Below are 15,933 nucleotides of genomic sequence, written 5' to 3'. Positions count from 1 at the left end.
GGAACGGGGAAAAAGGGCGACCGGCACAGACCTCACATACCTGTATGCAAGGCTCAGAGACCTCTCAGGCGATGATCGTCTGTAGCAAGGGGGAGCACACAGCTTAGAGCTGTGCAGTGTCATCCCTCACTGAGCCCAGCGCAGCCTGTTGTTATGATGCCCAATTAACTTCAGAAAGTGTAGATGGATGGTGACACTTCTCCTGGGTTTTCTAGAAATCCTCTGTACATGTGTGAAATGCTTCCTCTACCTATCCATTTGGATAGTTATGAGCCACGAGTAAAGCAAGAGGCCTTACTCGTGATTGCAAAATGGAAGACCCTGTCCTCAAGCCCTGTACATCACCATCTGTGCTGTTGTGAAGTCTGCTACTGCTCAAGGATTTAGCATCTCTTTGAGCACTAAATGCAAGAAAGTTATTAAATGAACCCTTCGTCACTAACCTTATTTATGCTTTTGTAAAAAAAAAAATAGAGAAGTTTATTAATTTCCTCTTGGAGGGTGTCACCTCCTGGGTTGAGTACTTGTCTTCACGTGTCACAGTTCTACTGTGAACCAAAAATAAAACTTAGACAAGCGAGACAGAACCATGCTGGCTCCCCATCTTCTTGCAACAGTGTGTGCTCATGGGAGCATGAAAGGAGGAACTCGCCCTTGATCTTCAAATTATATTTTAGTAATTTGATAAGAAGAGCTATTGGGAAAGAATAGCAACACAAGTTTCAGTGACTGGGAGCTGAATGAACTAACCTACAGCTGATTGCATTTATGTTTTATCGGTTGAGTCACGGTGAAAATAATTCTGCAATTAATGACTCAGCTGAATACCCTGAGTGTATTGGAATTATTTGTATGTCAATGGCACAGAAGTCAAATGTTTCCATTTTATATCCCTAAGATTCCAATCCTCAAGATAGAGAGAATTAAACCATAATGTAAGTCCTGCAGGTTCATCAGTGACTGAATTGTAACAGATGGATATACCTAATTTGCAGCCTTGTGAAATATGCCCTGGTAGTCCCACTTTCCACCCAGTTACACCAGTGTGCTTTTTACCACAGGATGCTCTAACCTGTCTTTTGATAGCTCATGCTAAGTACAGATAAGACTTAAGTAGGGTTTTGGTTTGTTTGGTTGGTTGACTGGTTGGTTGGTTGGCTGGTTTTTGTTCCGTTGTGGGATTCTATTTTTATTTAAATGTCTCCCTCCTAAATTTATTTTCAAATTTATTACAGAAGAAAAGCAATGGGGCACCAAATGGATTTTATGCAGAAATTGATTGGGAAAGATATGTAAGTATAAGAACATGTTTCTTTATGTAAAACTTTAAAATGAGTTGAGGTACTTAGATACATAATGGGACATAGAAATTGCTGGAAAGCTGTACGCTTCATTAGGAAACGTCTACCATGCTTAGGATGTACCGATGCTCACAGACTAGAGTCTATCAAACCTGGCTTCAAGACCTAGTCTCCCCGAGTACTGGCTATATGTGTTGGACCTTGGTCAGTAGGCACAGCATTTACCTGGTGCCTTTGTTGAGGATTCTGAGCTAATTGCTTGTACATTTCCAGGAATATGCCAAGCCCACAGCTGGATTCAAAAGTACTTCTTCTCGTATTAAGTGTAGATAGTTCCCTTTCTAAGCAGCCTTGAATGCAGAGGTGAAGAAGTTAACTACTGCGCCTAGGATACATGATGAAAACTTTGTAGTCTGAACTTTCCCCAGGGCAAGTGATAGTCAGGGACTGAAGGTAAATTCCCAGCTGAGATCTAAACTTTCCCCATAATTCTTAGGGCCGTTACCATACACGTCACTAACCCCAACAGAGCAGCCTATTCACCAACCTGCACCACCCTCGGATTTCTAATAGTACAGAACATGTAAATCATAAAAATGCTTCAGAGAACTCTCACTGCTGCCTCCCCAATCCCAGCTTCAGCAGGGCATGGTCCTTCCTTCATCAGCTGAGGATTTCGTCTCAGAGCACAGGGAGTCAAGGAGCAAGTCAGACTCGTGCTGACACACCGTCTGGTTGCACTTTGTTTCCTTCATACTATTTGAGCTCATTCTTGCCAAGCAGGGTTGTCATGTTATTCAGTGAGACTGTGCCACTCGTTTATAATAGGAACTAAGATGGGATATATGAACCCCAACATGAACACTGTCTTTTATCTGCTTCATCTTTCCCTAAAAGTGTTAGCTCTCTGCTGTTAGATTCATCTGGCAGTCAGACTCCCAGGACTGGAGGGTAGAAACCTTAAAATGTCCTTGAAACTTTCCTCCTTTTTTTTCCTATTACTAAGAACTGATAATCACTTCCCTTAAATGTCCTTGGTTCATCCTATCCCATCACCAAAACTTGAGCTACAGTCTCAATATCAGTGTCTGTGTTGGCACATATATTTTAAATGTGACATCCTTCCTCCTGCCACCAATCTCCTTACCATTCTGTCCCCAACAGGTTCCACTGTAACTAAGAAACTTCAGCAACCCTAGCAAGACAAAGCCCCTACTCTAGCATACAGTTATCTGCGGTATTGCCCAGTCCCCTACCCGCACCCCCACTGTACGCTTACTTTCCAGTCATGGTGCCCTTGATACCTGAACCTTCAGCCCTGAGTCACATGGTGTCTATTCCCACCACTGTGGAGAAATCCCACTCCCCAACCCTACCCTCTCTTATCTACATGAAAGGCTCCAGAAGGCCCCCTTATTCTTAAAACTAACCTATTGTCCCCTCAATTTTAATACTTAACATTGCTATATCATGCTATTTTCTCTGTAATTTTTCGCCTCCGAGAGCATGTTTTAATTTCCCTTAGGGCAAATAGTTTGCATTTCAATCGACAGTGTTGCTTAGCAGTCTGTGGCCTGTAGGAAAGGCCTGGTAAGTTCTCTTTGAATGCTCTCTTTTGTGGGTCATATATTGGGGTCCTTCTAATATCCTTGAATAAAGATTTAAACATAGACTGCTTAGCATTCACTACCAAATGCTAAATCCTCAGCCCCTTAAACTGAGGGGCTTGTCTATATGTTTTAGTAGAAGATTCTAGAAGAAAAACAATTCCTCTGTCATCTTGGATTAATAACCACTTAACATGCATCTATACCTTATTTTTTAAGAATTTGAACAGAAGTGCTGTATTCATATCATTTCTACCCTCATTCCAGCCTCCAGCTCCTCACACACACCCAACCTCCTCTTAATCATTCTTTATTACTGTTACATACATGTGTCTACATGTCTGCATGTTATATGTATATGTGCATTTGTGTCTTGCAGAACTCACCTGAGCTGGATGAAGAAGGTTACAGCATTAGACCTGAGGAACCAGGCTATATCCTTTCTTTGTAAATGTTTTAAATGTGTATTCTCTGAGGAACCAATAAGCTACATTCAGGTCTCACAAAGGTGTGAGATAACAAGAGCTACTATTCTTAGTCTCAGAGATGAATAACTATCCCCGAGCACAGCTTGGTTGCTGACAAGCATGGATGTGCTCTGATCTAGTGGAGGGACAGAGATAAAGTGATGGGGTGGAGGAAATGGGTTGTATGACAGCCAGCACACTGTGACCCCAGATTGCCTGCTGCACCCCAATATGACAATGTTGTTAACAGTGAGCAGCAAAGAGCTTTACTGACCTCTCCTTTCAACTCTTCCATGAAAAGACTCAAGCAACCTTGCCTTACTCTGGCCAACTCCAAAACCCTTAAGACTCTTGGTAGGTGCCCCTTAAAGTAGCCTTCCCATGTCTGGAGATGAGTAACTTCCTGAGTTCTCGTCTGTGAGCTGGGTATGATACACACTTCAACAGACACACACACACAGAGAGAGAGAGAGAGAGAGAGAGAGAGAGAGAGAGAGAGAGAGAGAGAGAGAGATACAAATGTAGGATTTCGACCAGTGCTCCTCAGAGTTCACAGTCCTTGGTTAGCTTCTGAGGACAGTAAACCTAACCTTTCCTCCTTCGATTTTGCTTTGGTTTCCTGCCACCTGAGTTTACTTTTGCTTTGTCTATGTATAGGCATTTTTATCTTGCCCTCACCCACCCATGCCTCCCAGAAGAAAGAGCTAAGTGTCTTTAACTGTGTTCTACCTACCAAAGGAAAGCACTTTTATTCTTCAAGTGAATCTGAAGAGGAAGAAGAATCACACAAGAAATTCAATATCAAGATTAAACCCTTGCAATCGAAGGATGTCCTTAAGAATGCAGCGACGGTAGACGAGCTGAAGGCTTCAATAGGCAACATCGCACTTTCCCCATCGCCTGTGGTGAGTGGAGTCTCCCTGTTAAGCTTTGGTAAGGTTGGGCGGAGAGCTGTGATCTGTCACATGTGCTAAGAGTGACGTTTGTCCAGTCTGATGAACTCTGTGGCCCCTGAGTAACTCCCTCTTACCCTCTTACATTGCAGTTCCTGATCCTTTCAAACTAGCAAAGGCATACGAAACTGTGTTTTCTTTTATTTTCTAATAAAGCAAAGCATCAAACAACAACAAAATAATAAAAAGATCCTCCAAACTTCTTATGGAGAATTTAATTATATATATATATATATATATATATATGATGAATTTCACTAGCCATTTCTGTCTTCATGAAAATACACGAAAGCCAAGAAAATTACTTTTAAAAATATTTCCCCTTGCAATGCTCCAAAATCCTAGTTAATAAATAAAATCTCATTTTCTTCATTATATTTTCTCCTCAGATCATCTTAAATACACTTGGCATTGAGGCACCTCACATAGAGTCGTTGTTACCTCATTGCTACTCTTCTTCCTGGTCTTCTCCCACAATCTGGGCTCCCACTCCCCTTTCCTACCTACCTAATTTCTTTAGTGGCTGAGTCTGAGTGCTAATATTTCAAGTATTTTCTCCCTGGGGTTTGAAAGTGCCAAGTAAATCTTCTAAGAATAGCTGGGAGCACAGATGCAGACTCCCTAATGAGATTCTCTCGGCTTCTCGAGGGAGCTTCCCCCTCAACAGCTTAGTTAATAAATGCCACGTTCTGGGGGCTTCTAGAAATATCTCAGGTAACCTTTTTAAAACAATTGTAATTGTTATCCTTTGAGAGTAAATGTTTGCCTTCCCAGAATTTAAAAAAAAAAAAAACCACCAAAAACCTTAAATTATCGTGCTTACAATGGCCTTGATTCCACGTGTCTGTGAAAGTTAAGATGGCTGCTAACAGTAATCCAGACGTCACAGATGGACTTTGCAGTAATTTTTTATCATATATTCACCTAACCGAAGCATGAAATATAGTTTCTTTCTCCTCTGCAATAGAAGGTGCAGATTATAAACTCATATCCTGGCCTGAGTTATGGGTTGGGGAGCACCGTGGTCTACCTACCCCTCTGACTTCATTTCCACAGTTCAGCCAATACCTTTCCCCTCACCTTTCTCTTCCTGAGTCATCATTTGTTTGTGCATTCAGTGTGAGAAAATGTACTTCACATGCTAAATGGAGTGGGTGTTTGGAAATTACAATTAAATTTGGATGGAAGAAGGCAAGTCCACACGATTAAAAAAAAATGACTATGTAGGAAAGTGGGCTTTCTATTCAGGTCCCAGAAACATAGCTAAAAGACCACTGAATCTAGGCAGGGTGGGATCCACTGTGTCAAAATGAATGTGTGTGTGTGTGTGTGTGTGTGTGTGTGTGTGTGTGTGTGTGTCCAAGTCACTTGGTGCGTTTTCTTCCAACCTGATATGCTACTGAGACACAGAACAGTGCCTGGAAGCTGGAAGCTTCCTCCGAAGCTATCTGTGAGGTAAGCCATTGCCATCAAGTGGTTAAGACCAGAGAAAGAACTCCTGGAAACGAGGGAGGTAGATGAACACACTCTGAGACTACAGCAGAGAAAAGCTGCTGACTCCCACCACAGCTTAGACGGCTGCTCTCTGGTCCCACCCCGATTTGTTCCCTCTACCAGGAGCTTCTCTTTTACTAGAAATATTGGAGTTTTGATATGTAGAATAGGAGAGAGTTCTTGACACTCTTCTAAGGGACAGGACAGCACAGGCACATTCTCAGTGCACATACGTATTCATAGAGAGAGGGCTGGACATATGTGGCTTTAGAATCCTGCCCTTTCCTAGATAGTCTACGTAGAAATAGGTCAAATGTTGTATCTTATCAGAAGCACATGGGCAAAATGACTTTATATAAAGTTCAGTGTCACGTTGGGGAAAACCACTAACCTTGGCAAAGTTTTCAATGTTTCCAGTCAAGCAGTCAGACATTTATACGATGGTTCTTTCTTTCACTGTTAGAGAGGGCGGACTTCCCAAATCAGTGAACTCCGTACCAGAATATTCCACCAAGGCTGTTTCTGTCGTGCTACAAAAGCATCAAACCTGGCACTGATAGAAAGAGATGAGACTCCAAATGGGTCCTGACAAGGTTTCAGTGGAGGTCCTGACTTCACTTCATCTTACAATTTTTATTTAAAATTTTTATATATTGTTTGTTTGTTGTATGTGTGTGAGTGTTTTTTCCTGCATGTGTGTTTCTACACTATGGGCATGCAGTGCCCTCAAAAGCCAAAAAATGATTTTATACCTTGGAACGGGAATTACAGATGGTTGTGGATCATCATGTGGGTGCTGGGAATCGAACTCAGGTCCTCTGGAAGAGCAGCTGGTACTCTCAACCACTGAGCTATCTCTCCAGCTCCAATTTTGGGATTTTTTAATTAGAAGTTGTATTTCATAGGTTCCTTTCACTCATCTCTGAATTTGTGTTCCTTAATTTTAACTCATTCGGCCTCTTTTATCATGAATTAGTTTCATTCTTCTTAGTTCCCTTTTATAAACTAGTCAAACTGTTCATTAAGTAAGATAAAAATAAACAACATCATATAAAAATAAACATCATCATGAGCAGACACATCATGTGCAGACACATCATGTGCAGACACATTGCACACTTATCTGAAAATGATCCTTGTTAAAACACAGCTTCAGCAGCAAGGAAAATGGGAGGGGTTTTAATTTTTTTTACAGTTGTTAATTATCAAATAAAGTGACAGATTTCATTATGCATTTTTAGACATACTTGTCCAAAATTTATCCTCCTTCAATACTCTGTTCTTGGTGGTCTCATTTCTTTCCCCAAATAGTCCTCTTCATTGTCCTCATGTTGTATGAATTCCATTACTGTCCACCCCTATCCATACTCCTTCAAGATTCCTTATTTTCATGGTCCCTTTTATTTTTATTACACACACACACATGTGCACACACACACACACACGCACACACACACACACACGCACACACACACACACACACACACACACACACACACACACACACACCTACCTGCAACCTGTATATGGAAGCATGCAGCATTTTATTTAAAATCTTCCTATAGGTGCCATACCACCATTTATCTTTATGCCCAAATGAAGCTCCGATTGTCTATATGTACCACATTTTCTCTGGGCACTGGTCTGTTGACGGACTTCTATGATGGTTTCATTTCTAAGCTCTTGTGAGCATTGCAGCAATAAACACAGATGTGCAAATGTCCCGTGGGATGCTCACTACAGACTTACATCCAGGAGTCGGGTAGCTGAGTCAGGTGGGGCTTCTGGTCTTGAGGAACCTTCACACTGATTTCTAGGACAACTACACCAGTTTACATTCCCAGCAGCAACGCCTAAGCGTTCCTCTTTCCCCTCCTCTCACTATTCGTCTTAGAGCCAGATGGTCTCATTTTTTTTAGTGGTTTTTAGTGTTTAAACTTTCCAATTTTATTTATTCCCTTACAATTTCATACATACAATCGCTTTATCAATATCTCCCCCATCATCCTGCCTGCCTTCATCTCCCAATCCCCTTCTTTTCAAGTCTACTTCCTGCTTTCCTAGTTTTGTTCGGTTCTTTCGGTTTTTGGCTTTGTTCTGTTTTCTGTATGGGATGGTTGCATTGCGTCTCATGCGTTGCCTGCATGAGCATGGGTGAACAGTTATTTGCTTGGGTGGTGGAATGTGCTGGTTACAAGACTGAGGACTATGGCTCCCACTTCCCTGTGTAACCGTCCATTGTACATAGCCCCTTGGGAAGACTGGGGTCTTAGGAGCCCTTTGCCCATCCATGATGGGATGCTTGATGGACCAAGTCTGTGTAGTTCAGGTGAAATGGCCGTGTCATGGCCAGAGGACAGGGAAGTACAGCATTATTTCCCATCCTCCAGTTCTTAGTCTTGTGCCCCCCTCTTCTATGAAGTTCTTTGGGACTTTGAGGACTGATATAGACGTCTCATTTGAGGCCCAGCACTCTAAAGACAAGTGCTCTCTGCATTAACTGTCACTCATTGTGAACAGAAGCCCCTGTGACAGACAATGAAAATCACCCATGCTTGTTTTAGATCTCATATTTGTATAAGATAGAGCACTGGGTCTGAGCTACTTCACCCAAGATAAAAAAATTAACAAGTCTTTAATAATATCAAGGGTTTATCTCTCTCCCACATTGATGTCAAAAGTGCTAGATATCCCAGAAAGCTAGAGAGTTTTATTCCCAAGTGTCACTCAAAGGTCCAGAAACTTTCTACATCATTGCTCTGCCTTCCTGGGTTGTTACATCATCAAGCACATCTCTAGTCAGACTTTGAGATGATGGAAGAGAGAAAAATGGAAACCGTGTGTTTTTCTTTAAGGATTTAACTCGGAAAGTACACACATAACTACCACTAAGATCCTAACAATGGCCTCATCTGCTGCAAGGGAGTCTGGGAAATGTAACCTTCCCCTAGAAAGACATGTAGCTGACTAAAATTCTGATTCTGTTACCAAAAGACAGAGAAGCAAATGACAATAAAAAGGACATTGGCAGTTTCTGCCACTGTACCATAAATGATCACAGATTATTTGGGGGGACAAATTATTAATTTTTAAAGAACAGTGATTCTATGCTGCACATTAACTACCATCAAACTGAATGGGAACAACTTTCAATTCAGTCATCTTGTGTGACTGAATAAGATTGACCTCTCTGTCTTCACAGCTTTTTGCTTTGTTTTATTTGAGACAAAGTCTTGCTGTGTATCACTAGCTGGCCTAGAACTCACTATGGAGATCCGGCTGGCCTCGAATTCACAAAGCCTTGCCTCCTGGCTGCTGGTATTAAGTGTTCACCATTATTCCTGTCCAAAGGTCTGCTTCTTCTTAGAGCAGAGTAATTCATTGTTGAATATGTTTTATGATTTTTATCCTTGGTTATGGTCATGCAAAGATAATGTCTATCCTTTTGCCACCTGGCTTTCTGCATTGCCACTTAGGTCTAATTCCAAGTTAAGTGTACAGGATGTTTACTGGCAGAGACCTTGAGTTTAACACTTATGGCATGCTGTGGGCAGAGAGAGATGAATGCTTTTGTGCATCCAGCAGCAGCCTGAATGATGCCTCTGTGTTATGTTTGGCTGAGAAGAACCATATACCCCCATATCACTCAGTACTCTAGGAGCCATTGTAAGACATGACCTTGAGCAATGTAGCTCTCTGGAGTGTGGGTATGCACAGCTGAAGACATCTGACTACCTCCAAGTTGGCGCAAGCAACCCTCCTTCAGGGGACTATGCATGACATCCCAAATCTCTCGCATTTGACATGGAACTTTATGACTCATTGTGAATCAATAAATGCTTATGAGTCAACACAAGTGAATGGGAGCAGGGCAAAGAGAGGGCAGTGTGGGATGATGTGTCACTTGTGTCACTGCTCTGTCCCTCTACACTCTTCACTTTATACCCCTTTGTTCAGCCAATGAGTCACCCATCCATGCCCTCATGCGGCCATGTACTTCCTTTAACTCCTTTATATTCAAACTAGTTAGTGTTAGAAATCATAAAATCTGGAGCCGTATTTAGGGGACATTCAGCTTCCCTAAAAACCCTGTGAGAAGGAGATAGGTGAGAATAATTACATGATACCTTATCCTTTTGCTTCCATATGCCTTCTGGAAATACTTGTTTAAATACTTGGCTTGAGAATGTAGGTCACTAGAGAGCAGCTACAATGTAACAGAAAGAAGGCATGGTTTTGAGAGGTCTGGCCCCTCTGGTCTTCCTATATCTCTTTAGAGGCACCCTGGAATGGATCTATAAAGTCAAGGTCATAATTCAGACCTGGGGTGATTTTGTTGCTGATTTTCTTTCTTAGGATTTCACTGCTGTGAACAGGTACCATGATCAAGGCAGCTCTTATAAGGGCAACATTTAATTGAGGCCTGGCTTATAGATTCAAAGGTTGAGTCCAGTATCATCAAGGCAGGGTCATGGCATCACCCAGGCAGGCATGGTGCAGGAGGAGCTGAGAGTTTTACATCTTCATCTGAAGGCTGCTAGAAGACAACTGGCTCCCATGTCCTCAGGAGTGTCTTAAAGTCCACCCCCACAATGACACACTTCCTCCCACAAGGCCACACCTACTTCAACAAGGCCACATCTCCTATTAGTGCCACTTCCTAGACCAAGCATGTCCAACCCATCACAACCTCTGTCACAGACAAATCTCATTTGGCATTCTGTTCACTGTCCTTAGTGGGATGAGGAGCACAGAGATGTGTGATAATGACAAAACAACTGGTATGCCTAGATCCTGGTAGCAGTACCTGGTTGTCATCAGTGCTTTTCTTGTCACTATACTGTGTTGTTTTTGTTGGTTGGTTGTTTTTTTCTCTCTCTCTCTTTTTTGAGCCCCATCCTGCTCCCACATTTCCAGTCCTGCTCTGAGAGCACACTGTGTTCTCATGCCCTGACATGTGTAGGAGGCATTTTCAGTAACTTTCCTTCTTCAACAAATCTGACTTAACATCTAGAGGAGCTTTTAAGTCTAATTTCTCGATTCCGGATAAATAAGACATAGAAAATGCACTTGCCACCAAAAGAACTGAGGTGTGAGGAGAAAGGTGGCCCAACTGAGTTCAGCTTGCTGGCTCTGCTGTTTGAGTTTAAATCTGTCTGAGACTCCAGCCCTTGGTCTCTGAAATGGGAGCAATAAACACCTTTCCAAGCAGCAGCTAAAGTGTCATTTCTTATCTTCCCAGAAACATGTAAGTTCCTCTGCAAACTCACAGCAGACAAACAGGTCCATGACAGTGGTCAAGAGACGGCTTTGTTCTTAAAAATGTAACACTGAACTTTAAGAACAGAATTCAATATACAACTGAATTTTGCCAAATGTAGTTTTCTTTACGGTAGCTGGAGGCAAATGGATGCTTAATGCAGTAATGTCACAATTGTTCAAATGAGTCACCCCCAGGCTGGGAAGCTTGGCAGATTCCAAACTCTGCCTTCGGTTTCTTCATCTGAAAACACTGACGATTCCCATACTACCTCATGGGGCTGCTCAGAGGGCTGCCAGAGTTGATGGCCAATGCAGACTTGGACTGCACGTGACATTCAGAGACCATCTCAAAGTTATTAGAACTGCCTGCAGAGCCTAGAGTACATTTTTAAGAATATCATTAATACTGATACTTAGGTAACCCAAGTCCTCAAAAGTCATTTAGACCCAAGATCAAAGTTTAATTATCCTAAGCATCAAACTAGGGAAACATGGTCATAACTTCCCCTTACAGTAATTCTAGAAGCCGTGTCATTCCAAGGATGGTCCTTCAGGAAATAGCACTGAACCAGCAGCTACCTGGAAGAGAAACCTCCTCACTCTCCTTCAACAGTGGGTCAGCACTTTCCATTGAGTTTATATCAAAAATACTGAGCAGACACTGCCCAACCTTCTTGACAACACTGCCTGAAGTAGTCACCAGAAAGTAGCATGCAACCAGAGTCGCTTTCAGTAGAGGCAGACATTCCCCTATGCCCATCTTTCTTCCATTTGGTTTTCTGAAGCTGTGATCTGTCTGTCTCCCTCCCTCTTCCCAGCGTCTCTGGTGTGGGCATCTCTTTCCCTCTCCCTCTGGAACACACAGGAAGTAACTGTAGCCACATTCAGTAGACACTGGGAGACCTGGGGCTTCCATGGAACACCTGTGTTGCTACTTTTACCTCTGGTCTTCAGTAAGCCAAGACATCGCAGGCTTGCCTTGAGAGGGTTTGTTTTTATACACATTAAGTCCTGCAGCAGTTCAGGGATTTCTCTCTAGATTGAGTCAATGCTAAATTCACACTGTGACTCATCCAGACCTTGCTCGCCCATGTGACCTTGTTCAAGTACTTAACTCTATAGCTTCAGCTATTCATTAACTGGGGCTAAAGTTAGATTAGAAATACTCCATACTTCCTAAGTTCTTGTAAGGACTTTTTTAAAGGCATTTAAAGTGCTTAGGGCCTTTTAAGTAGGGTCCCAGTGAGGACCTTATAAAATGACAGATACTATTAGCCAGAACAATACAATGTCTTGTGGCAGTAGCTGTAAATCCTCTTTTAAAGTTAGGGACCAGCTTAAGAATGTGTGACGGTGGCAATGGCGACCGAGAGCCTTTGAATGTTGATTATGTCAGATGCTTCAAACACATTGCCTCGTTAATTTTCACAGCAGCCTCATGGACACTGCACTGTGACTAGCCCCACTTTGCAGATGAAAGCCTGAGGCACCAAGGAAGTGACTCACCCAGCATGTCACAAATGAAGATGCTGGGACTTATACCTAGACAGACTGATTTCTGATTCAGAACTTAACTGTTACATTGTTACAATATACTGCTTCTTAACCATTACATTATATTGCTTTTGAAGAAAGCCAGTCTCTCTTCCCAGGAGAAAAAAAAATAGCTCACCTAAGACATGCTGTACACAATTTCCAGGTGCTCATAAATGCTTTGAAGGCTACAGATAGAATCCCAAGGGTCCACAATCCCAGGCCTTCTGCCCAGAGAGTCTCCCTCTACAGAATGTTCCTTCTAGAATGACTCATGTGTCATCCCTTGTGACAAGAGAGTGAGGCCCAGCCGCCATCTTGCCAGTCCTCATTTAAACACTGCTGTGTCATAAGTAATTTCCAACTTATTAAAAGGCTTTATATCCAGGCTTCACGTGCTTTTGTTTTCAGAGGTTAAAAAAAAATGACAGCTTGTATTTCAGCTGCCTCAGTCAGTTCATCAGTGACAAGTATTTCTGTGTCGCGAGCACATTGCAATCACACTTTATGTTTTATAAATGCCCAGTCATGGTCTAGAAGCTGGATGTACTTCAGCAGCATTGGGCAGCCCCATTCCACAAAGAACTTAATGCAGAGAAGCCAAGAGTCTGCTGAAGGTCTAAGGAGCAAGACTCAAACTCTAGTGCCTGCCCCATTTTTGCTTGGTTAAGCATGGGTTAAAGTCAATGTTTTCTGATCTACAAAGCCATGTCTCTTTAGGGTAACTCTCAGCTTAGCACTGTCTTATGCTGGCCTCGTCATCATGAGAAGCACTCTGCTATGGGAGCAGATTGGGTGTATAAACCGCACCTCCAGACTACATCTCCGGTTCATGCTTTGAAGATCAAGAGCAAGTTAAGAACAACCCAGGCCAGAGTCCATGTATGCTGGCCGAGTTCCTTAACTGTGAGTCTCTGTTCTCCGGTTCATAAAATGGAAACAATAGCAGTACTAACTTCTTAAGTTTGGGGTCAGAGTTATGAGAGGTGATGAGAAATGTCTAAGTGTGCCTGAGCAGCCAGCAGGGGCTTCTGGGTAATTAGTTCCCTTCAGCAGCACTTTCCTCTCCCTTCAGTTGAGAGACTCGTGGGAGACAGGAGGAAATAAAAATAGCAAGGAAGGATCTGTGTGAAGTCAAGAATAGTTATGTAGAATAGATGAGAATACGAGGCAGTTAAGAGTAGATTTGTACCTCTTCCCCCAACCCTGAGAAATCCAGAGACATTGGGAGTACACGTTATGTGTATGCTGCAATTAATCCACAATGGGATGATTTGGGTAGTTTGATCTTGTTCTTGGACACATGCAATCCATAATGGAGTTATTTATCCAACACTCCGAGGTTGGGGGAGACAGCCTTGAACTGTAGACGGTCTCCTGCTCATTGCTGATTCCAGGTGGCCCACCCACCTTCCACCCCCAAGTTACCCCACCAGGGAGCAAACTCCACAAATTTGCTGCAGCTGCTTGGTAGCACCACCCCCTTTCCTGTCCTCGCTTTGGCAGAAGGTTCAGCACCCCATTGAGTTCAGTAGAAAGTAGTCATTGGTGGGGGGAGGAGAGATCCAGGCTCCTGCTCACCAGCAGAGACGAAAACCCACCTGGTTCTGAGCCCAAGGCAGACCTCCTGCTCTCAGGGACCTAGAGGGTGACCACTCAACTTGCATTGCTCACCAAGTCAGCTTTAGGCAAACTCGATTTGGATTGGTTTAGACTAGGAACGACAAGCATGGGACATTAAAGCTTCCAGCCCTTTCTGTCAAACCTCTGCAGACATTGCAATAGATCCCAGAGGTAATTTTAAAATCTCTCTCTAGATGACACTTCAACATCAGCCTGACCCACCAATACAAGTTACAACTAAGACAATACTGTTTTGGTTTTCTGTTTGTTTGTTTCAGGGCCCTAAACAAAAGGATAGAGAAAATGAGTTAAAACCTTTTTTCAAAATATCTGTCACTGTCTTCTCCACATTTTAAGAAGTTATGAAATATTTGCAGAGGACATTTTATGTCTAAAATGCATTATTTTTTTGTTTTTTGTTTTTCCTTTGCTACTAAATTTTTTTTTCTTCTGGAAAGTTCTGTTGCTTCTGTTTTCTGACCTGCATCACGGTATCATTTTTCAAACCACCCATGCCTACCTTATTTTATTAAGAAGTCCTTGCATTGCTTCACACTTTGGTCTGAACCATGAGCAAGATATTTGGTATTCATCCTGACACTCCCTAGCATTTATACACACACACACACACACACACACACACATACACACACACACACACACACACACACCACAGAATGCTGGTTACACTTAGTACAAGGTCTTGTTTCCCCCATAGGAGCTCTAATAGATTTTTCCCTGTGTAACTCCAGATTCCTGCATTTTGTTCCACTGATTTAGGGAAGCTGACCTACTCTAGCTGAGTAGGTCATGATGGAGGTGACCGCAGACATATATTGACGTATAAACATCTTTGACTAGCCTCACTGGAAGTATCAGATTCTTGAATTACATGCCTTTAATTATGTTGCTTGCAATTTTTTTTTTAAAAAAAGGGAAATTTTTCTGCCTTTCGAATTCTCATTGGCTGTGTTAGTCCTCCCTCTGTGGAGTCTGAAATCTGAATTGTTTTAGTAGCTAATCACCACAGTCCGAGGACAGTGAACGCCGAAGAAGCCATCAGTTTATTAGATAACCCCCATACCCAGGCATCATTCGTGAACAGTTCTGGCAACTATCCTTGCACTCAGAGGAGGTAGACTGAAGTCTCCCCCAAGGAGCCATCTCCTCCAACGTGTGCGGCAATGAGTGACACGGCATATGTGCTGGGTTCTCTAGAAGAACAGAAGTGTATGTTGCAAAGGGCAACTTATTATATTAGCTTACATTATGGTGGGAGGGTTAGTTCATAAATAGCTCTTTGCATACTACAGAGGACAAAGTCTCAGACACCTCCTCAGTCCCAGCCTGTCACGGAAGGCCCAGAGGGTTCCCAGAGAGTGACTGGTTGAGCACAGGCCAAAGAAGATGGACTCCAATGTCATGGAAGGGTGACTGCAGTAACAACCGCTAGGTAGATGCACTCCATGCACTCACCAACAAGGAGCAAAGGCACTCGAGCAAGCAACAGCTCCATTGCTTTTCCCTCAGGCCTCCTCCATGTCAGCTGCCCATTCTGGGGGAGGGCATCCCTATCCCACACCTATTAACCCTGCCGAGAAATTCCCTCCCAGACCCAGATCTACAGCGGTAGACCATATTAGCCGTCACAGACAGGATGTAGAAACTACCCATCGATGACACGGGTAGATGT

At 42.8% G+C, this 15,933-nt stretch overlaps 1 protein-coding gene across 16 annotated transcripts in view; it reads left to right on the top strand.

Moving 5' to 3' along the window:
• Positions 1-15,933, top strand: part of Sgip1 (SH3GL interacting endocytic adaptor 1) — a 201,425-nt gene that overhangs the window by 101,354 nt on the left and 84,138 nt on the right. For all 16 annotated transcript variants that reach the window (XM_032901511.1, XM_032901565.1, XM_032901527.1 and 13 more), the window contains 3 exons: positions 1,236-1,292; positions 3,288-3,342; positions 4,105-4,280. In XM_032901511.1, coding sequence (XP_032757402.1) covers positions 1,236-1,292; positions 3,288-3,342; positions 4,105-4,280 — 288 coding nt within the window. The remainder of the gene's footprint in view (positions 1-1,235; positions 1,293-3,287; positions 3,343-4,104; positions 4,281-15,933) is intronic.

This window comes from Rattus rattus, chromosome 1 (genome assembly GCF_011064425.1).
Source record: "Rattus rattus isolate New Zealand chromosome 1, Rrattus_CSIRO_v1, whole genome shotgun sequence".
Lineage (NCBI taxonomy): Eukaryota > Metazoa > Chordata > Mammalia > Rodentia > Muridae > Rattus > Rattus rattus.
This window is presented reverse-complemented; position numbering and strand designations above follow the sequence as displayed.